The sequence below is a fragment of the Trachymyrmex septentrionalis genome, unplaced genomic scaffold (assembly GCF_001594115.1).
Source record: "Trachymyrmex septentrionalis isolate Tsep2-gDNA-1 unplaced genomic scaffold, Tsep1.0 scaffold196, whole genome shotgun sequence".
Taxonomy (NCBI): domain Eukaryota; kingdom Metazoa; phylum Arthropoda; class Insecta; order Hymenoptera; family Formicidae; genus Trachymyrmex; species Trachymyrmex septentrionalis.
In genome coordinates, this window is record NW_017305135.1 from 665,677 (window position 1) to 672,924 (window position 7,248).

Below are 7,248 nucleotides of genomic sequence, written 5' to 3' on the forward strand. Positions count from 1 at the left end.
CACACACGCACGCACGCACGCACGCACGCACGCACGCACACATTGTTACAGAATACGTAGTTAATTATAATGGTACATTTTTTATGCACTAACTAGTCTATTCGTAAATTAATTGTTTTTCTTTCTAATTGAATATTAAACTTATTACACTTTTGTCGATATATATATATATATAAATTAAATAGAGCCAGGACTAGTATACGCCGAGGAGACGCATTTTTTTTTTGCCTCGAGAGCGACTCGGGTGTCATAATGTCTAGTCCCGACTCTCTAAAAGGGTTCTTTAAATCGATAGCAAAAATAGTGAATTACTAATTTATATAATTTTTGTAAACGAAAGATAGCTACAGAGTGACTTTTAGAAAAATATTTTAAATCTAAAAACTTAGTTTACGTACTCTTAATAATATTAATTAATGTATCAAGAACCAATTTCCATGAGTTAAAAATGTATTAACGATAACGGCATATAAGTCTCACTACTTTAAATATTGGATTCAATTAATTTTCGTACAAGAAAAAAATAAATTATGGACTTTTTACATATCTGATACGTTACGATATTTCAAACCATCGGTGCAACATTATTATAAATTTCTTTATTCCACTCATGTATACAGAATCTTTTTAAGTGTTACATATTCTTCAAACCAGATTAGTTCCTAATCATTGGCCCTTATACTTGGAAAATTTAGTTTCCATTCAGTTTTTATCTCTGTTCTAATAATAAGAAGCGTCATTTCCAAATTAATTGTACAATTTTTCGTAAAGTTACATAAAGAAGGATGTTAAATTACGTCCGTTTTTCGGCCAAAACGGAAAAGTTTCAAGATGTATAAATTATACATATCAAATTAAATGACTACTTAATTCACAGATTCGAATGATATATTACTTATCTTCGGGAAACATCAGAATCACGGGAAAGTTCGCCTTCAAAATTCTTTGATTTAGATTATTTAAAAAAGTGATTATATAGAATTTTTTCAATAAATGCTACACATTTTTTCAGGACATATGATAACGTATACTGGAGGTATTAAAAGTATTAAAAAAAAAACAATAATGACGCTTTTCATATTTTATTAGGACTGCGTTCCACTTGACACTCATAACGCTTGCGACTATCATTTGTTCTTACTTTTTTATAAACAATAGAGATTAAATGATTCCACGTTAACGTGAAGCGTTAAAAGCATCTAGTAATTCGTCTGCGTATTCTATTTCTACTATGCCTTCGGTATACGTATAGAAATTATAACAAAATAGTATCACAATAAATACAGTACTTATATCTTATTGCGTTATATAATATATCATGGCGTCAAATTGCACGTCTTGCGGAATTTCTCTTTTCAAAAAAAAAAAAAAAAAGAAATTCATATTTAAATAATAAAATAAGCGAAATATTATTCGAGTCGAATTTGACTCCATTTGAGTTTAATATATGTAAGTTTAATATGATATTGAACATTTTAGAACTTTTTCATTTAAGCCGAAGAACGTTAAACTCTAACTTAACATCCTCCTTCGTATATATTTTTATTATTCGAAACAGCTTTGTGTGATGTTATATGCAAATCATTGGTAAAACAATATTGTGAAACAATAATATTGTTATTAACTTTAATGCTTAAATTATGTTCTTGCCATAAATATTAAAAAATGTTGCATATATACTATGAGCTACTTAATTAAAAACCAGCAATTAAATCATAGAAATTTAACAAATTATTATTAAACATATTATTATAAAACATAAAATTATAATTCTATTTAAATTCTTGGATTCTTTATTTCTTTATTTTCAAAAGCTATTTTATAGTATCTTTTTCTAATAACTCGCATTGTTCAAATAAATAAATTTTGGGGGGATTCTTGAACGTTATCCAATATAACATAATTGAAGAATTTATTTCATTAAGAAAATATAATAGATAATAATTTTCGAAAAAATACAAATTTTAGCAATATTATTTGAAAATTTCGTCAAACATTATCTAATTAACAAAATTATGAAAAAATTATGAACAAAATCTTGATTCCAAAAAGTAAATAAGGTTCGTAATTTCAGAGTTGATCAATTACCATGTTAACAATCGATAATTTCATCATCGCTCTAGCCTGTGTTGGTAATCGATGCATCAGTGGCGTCATTTTTTTGAAGAAATATTTAATCTCGCTGTTGATAGGAAACATGGTTCTTTTCATGGTTTTCGAAATTTTCTTCTGTCGTTTTTCCTTCTTACTTGAAATTTTCTTCTTCAGTTTTTTTTTCTCTTCTTCGAAATAGTGTTCTTCCTTTATCTGCATCAGTATTAAGAGTTATTAAAGTCACATGGATTATTATTCGTAAATACAATTACAAATGTAAAACTATTTTTTATTTATTTATCTATTAATTATTAATAATCAATTTTGTGTATATATGAACTATCATTTTATAATAATTATATATAATCTGTTATGTGTATGTAACTGAATTATGCTATATTTAATTTATAAGTGTTTATTCATATAAAAACTTAATTGTTCTAAATTATTGATAACGTTTTAATTACAAAAACTACAATCACAAAATTACAAATAATTTTAAATAATTGTTATTTCCAAACACACACATTTGGAATTGTATATTTATAATTGTATTATAACAAATATGAAAATATTTTATTCAACTAACCTGTACTTCACTTTCAACATTCAATAACTTCGAAGAAATCACTTCTTCCTGCATTTCTATTTCATTAGAATTTAAAGTCTCTTCTACAGGTTCTGAAGACACTTTTAGAAATTCTATTAGATTTTTATCTATATTTTGTTTCTCATTTTCCAATATAACGGAAGTTTGGCCATTATTATTTTCCCAAATTTGTTTCGAACTATTTGTTATGTTCTTTGTTTTATTTTGCTTCACCTTTGATAATTTTTGCTGTTGTTGCAATCGTTGTGATCGCTGTTGTGGTCGCTGCTGCTGTGATCGCTGTTGTCGTGGTCGCTTTTGTGATCGCTGTTGTTGTAGTTGCTGTTGTGATTGCTGTTGTAGTCGCTGTTGTTCTTGACGCTGTTGTTCTTGTTCTGGCAAGTCTATTTTGATCAGTAATCCTGGAGGAATACTTGATAAACTGTGAACTGGTATCGGAGCACCAAGAGTTGATATATCACCAGTAAATGGTACTATAATTTTCTTAATGTTTGCCTGATTATTTGTAACATTTGAAGAAATATTATTAATTGTAATCGGCTGCAATTGATCTCCTAACTGAATCTTCCAATTAGTTGCAGATGGAAGAGGTAGTTTTTTAATTATTTGATTGTCCAAATAATTGGGAACAGGCCTAGGAATATTAATGGAAGTCGGTCTTCGGGATTTTCCTCGTTTTTTTGCCAATGGTGCAGGTTTATTGTCGATCTTGGGTTTTTTGCTAGACACTAATGGTCTCTCACGCTTAAGCGCCTTGGAAGGATCTTTGCTATCTTCTCCAAAGTCCTGATCATCTTCATTTTGCTCTATAATATTTTCAGATTCAGAAATATCCTTAATTGTTGGTACTGCATCACATGGGCCTATTTTGTGGAAACTTTGGCCGGTCTGAAAATGTTTTGAACAAAGTACAAGTTTGCGTATTTGATTGGGAGACATTTTGAGTATATCTTCCCTGCCCAAAAATTGACACCAGCGCAAACATCGACCTATTTCGTATGCCGGGAATGGATGAAACTTGTAACGTTCAATTTTGTTTCTTGGATCGGATCTTGACCGACCACAAGCTGCACAAGCTTGGCTTTCCAATACTGTATTAGGCAGTGGATCTTTTTTGCCCTTACCTGAAGGACTGAAAAGCTTTGGTTCAGCCTCAGTAATAGATTCTGTTTGATTTTGTAACTCAATAACAGATTCTTTTCTGTTATCTGGATTATGAACATTGGGAATTGCATTTTCTATTAATCTTCCCTTAAATCCTGGCATAAATTGGGAACGATCAAAATGTTTGGAACAGATATAGCAGTAAAGGATTTCCTTTCTTGTTAATCTGTAATAAGAGTCCACACCAACAAAGTCCAACCATTGAAGGCAGCGGAATTCTTCGCCAGGAAAATGATGAAAGGTTGTGCCGTCGTAATCCTCTGCAGGTGGATCTTTTCGTGTTCTTCCACAAAGAATACACGTTATATTATACAAACTCTGTTTAGGATCATAAATCGATGGAACTGCCGTCAAATTTAAACGATCCATATATTCATTAAGAAAATCTTGTGGCTGGAAATGCTTGGAGCAGATCATACGCTGAAGAAGTTGCTTTTTTGAGAGTTTGTATAGATCCTCACGACCACAAAACTCTAGCCAACGACAGCAACGAGTTTCATCATTCACTGGAAAGCCGAAAAACATGTACTCCTCCTCGCGATTGTTGGGGTTCAGGCGTGAACGACCACAGACGACGCAAGGATGTGGCATGATTAGGATATTGCAAGTCTCAAAAGCAAATAAATCTGTATAGTTCAAAATTGCAGTTATAAGTCTGAAAGATCAAACAGTTTTTAATCTTTCATTCTCAGAATTTTAGCTTGAAAATATGGTTTTTGAATCCTTTTTCTTCATAGTTGAAATAGTAGCCCATAGAGGAATTCTCAAATTTTTTCTATCCATAGTTTACAGTTAAAATTGAGATTTTCAAAATGTCTTAAAAATTTCTTTTTTTATTTAGAGTCAAACAATAAGTTTTTAAATCTTTTTTTCTTTAAAATTGATGTCAAATGACTATCAAATTTTTTTCTTTCGTAATACAATTACAATTGTTCTCAAAACTCAAGAGATTTTTTCAAATTAAAAGTCTTTTTTTCATAAGACACAATTGAAATTATAATTTCTAAAGATTTTTTTCAAAGGAGAAATTCTTTCTCTTCAAGGTTGGTAACACAATATTATACAAAGTTTAACTTTGAATTTTGAGATAGAACTCTATTTGGAACAGATCTTCAAAATATGCTATCGTTACACCTGAAAATAATTCAACTATGTTAAAGATTTATAATAATATTTACAATAAATAAATAACTAAATAAATCAAAGAAAATAGAAACAAATTAAGAACACCGATTTTTTTGTGTTTACCTTTATTAACTATTCTACACTTATTAAAAATTAACCTTTACAGAACGGGAAATCACTACAATGACGTTGAAACAATATATTTTAAGTCAAGGAATACAATGAATTATAATAAATAATAAACTTATTCAAGGAAAACCTAAAGTTTAAAAAATAGATCCTTCTTCCGCTCTCTAAAGGTTAATTGTTCTTTGCTCTTGTTCGTTAGAACTCAAATGAGGTTAAGTACAAAACATTTTTAAAACTCTATTAATAAAAATGATAACAACGAAATAAAACTCAATTTAAAATTGATTATATTATTTCTTTTACAATTTCATAAAACTTGCGATATTTATTTCCACATTTTGCTGCAGTTTTAAAATTTATTTTACTGAAAGACGATGATTTGATCTTACCTCTTAATTAAGCTTTTTTCATATAACGAATAAAACTGAAAGAGAACTTCGAAGTCTGTATTTCACTGAAATTCAAAATATCTGTATTGTTGAAAAGATATTGTAAATTTATTTAAGGAGTTTCCCGCACTTGTTGCGCTTTCGTACAACGATGTAGGGTTATGCTTCTTTGCGCAGCATCTGGAGATTGGAATAGTAGACTAGTGGAATAATCTAGAGTTAACCTACAAATACATTACAATTTGATAGCTGCCAACACTTGTTAATGCTTTACCGCAAGATAAAATAATATAAGAGAGTGAAGAATATTTGTAAGTATATACGCATATAAATAATAAAATTAATATTGTTGTTTGGGAAATAAATATACAGTACAGTAACAAAAATATTATTCATTAAAAAAAATTGTACCATAGCAATAGCAGAGCACTGTACAGTAATTGGTTACATATATACAGTAATTGATTTATATGATATTATATATCTTTTCTCAAAGTCATTAGCCTTTTGAAGAAAAATATTCTAAGTGCATTTTTTCAACGTCCTTTTTGATTCACTTATAATTTTTTATGCAGAGAGATTATAAATAAATCCTTTATGTATGTATTCAATCTCCAATTCAGAAGATCAAGCTGTGTTAAGTTTTATCTGGAATATATTTAAATGCTTCAACGTATTACAAAATAATAGATAACATATCAGAGACTTTAAAAATAATGTCTCATATGAATTAAAGAAAGAGAAAAAGAGAAATAGATTATATATATATTTCTAGACAAGTTTCAGAAAACTGAAGAATTTGTATGCACTTACACAACATATCGGTTTTGTAATATGTAATTTTCATCTTTTCAAATATAAATTTAAGATAATTTACGTATACAAAAAACTCTTTGATTGGATTCAATAAAGTTAATTTATCTTACCGATATTGTTTTTTTTTCATATCTAAAAATCTGACAAATCAGAGGTTTAAGAAGTCAAAGTAAGATTTATCTATATACATTAAAGAGGAAGATTGGTAAGATATGACAGATAATACTAACAATTCTTATGATATTAATGGACAACATTTCAATTCTGACATGTATTTTCAAAAGTTATTAAAGGTAAGTTAATTTGAGAAAAGTTTTATGAGTTAGTTTTTATTTATTCATTACTTTTTATTTGTTACTTTCTTATTTTTTATAAAATAAAATTGTTATACATATTTTTAAAAAATATATCTTATATTTTATATAATAAAACAAAATGTTGTTTATACTTTTCTTTGGATTATTTATCAGGAGTGCACATTAAAACAAATTATGGATCATGAAGCAGAGATTCTAAAAAATACTCAAGCATTACATTCAGATATGCAGACCTTGGTATACGAAAATTATAATAAGTTCATATCTGCTACCGATACTATACGCAAGGTAAATCAGTTTTTGAGAAATTATATTAGATTTGTCTTTAATTTTTTAAATACATTTTAGATGAAAACTGATTTCAAGGAGATGGAGGACAATATGGATCTTTTAGCACAGAATATGGAAAGCATCACTTCTTTTTCAGAGCAGATCTCTTCAACTTTACATGGAACAAGACAACAAATTGCTAAACTTTCCTCTGTACACACTTTGTTGAAAAAATTGCAATTTCTTTTCAAGCTACCTGGCAATCTTAAGGATAAAATAAACGAAGAAAAATATGCAGAAGTACACATTATATTTTTATATATGAATATATATA

At 28.4% G+C, this 7,248-nt stretch overlaps 2 protein-coding genes across 2 annotated transcripts in view; one reads left to right on the forward strand and one right to left on the reverse strand.

The window, feature by feature from the left end:
- Positions 1-2,065: 2,065 nt before the first annotated feature.
- On the reverse strand, positions 2,066-4,638 carry LOC108747200 (probable serine/threonine-protein kinase samkC). The gene is made up of 2 exons (XM_018484529.1): positions 2,684-4,638; positions 2,066-2,307 (listed from the first exon to the last, which is right to left on the reverse strand). The coding sequence occupies exons 1-2, from the start codon at positions 4,457-4,459 to the stop codon at positions 2,071-2,073; spliced, it is 2,013 nt and encodes a 670-aa protein (XP_018340031.1). The 5' UTR covers positions 4,460-4,638; the 3' UTR covers positions 2,066-2,070.
- Positions 4,639-5,515: 877 nt separating this feature from the next.
- LOC108747198 (vacuolar protein sorting-associated protein 51 homolog) overlaps positions 5,516-7,248 on the forward strand; it is a 6,137-nt gene continuing 4,404 nt past the window's right edge. Inside the window, exons 1-4 of the mRNA XM_018484524.1 lie at positions 5,516-5,822; positions 6,480-6,620; positions 6,798-6,932; positions 6,993-7,214. Coding sequence (XP_018340026.1) covers positions 6,540-6,620; positions 6,798-6,932; positions 6,993-7,214 — 438 coding nt within the window. The 5' untranslated portion in view covers positions 5,516-5,822; positions 6,480-6,539. The remainder of the gene's footprint in view (positions 5,823-6,479; positions 6,621-6,797; positions 6,933-6,992; positions 7,215-7,248) is intronic.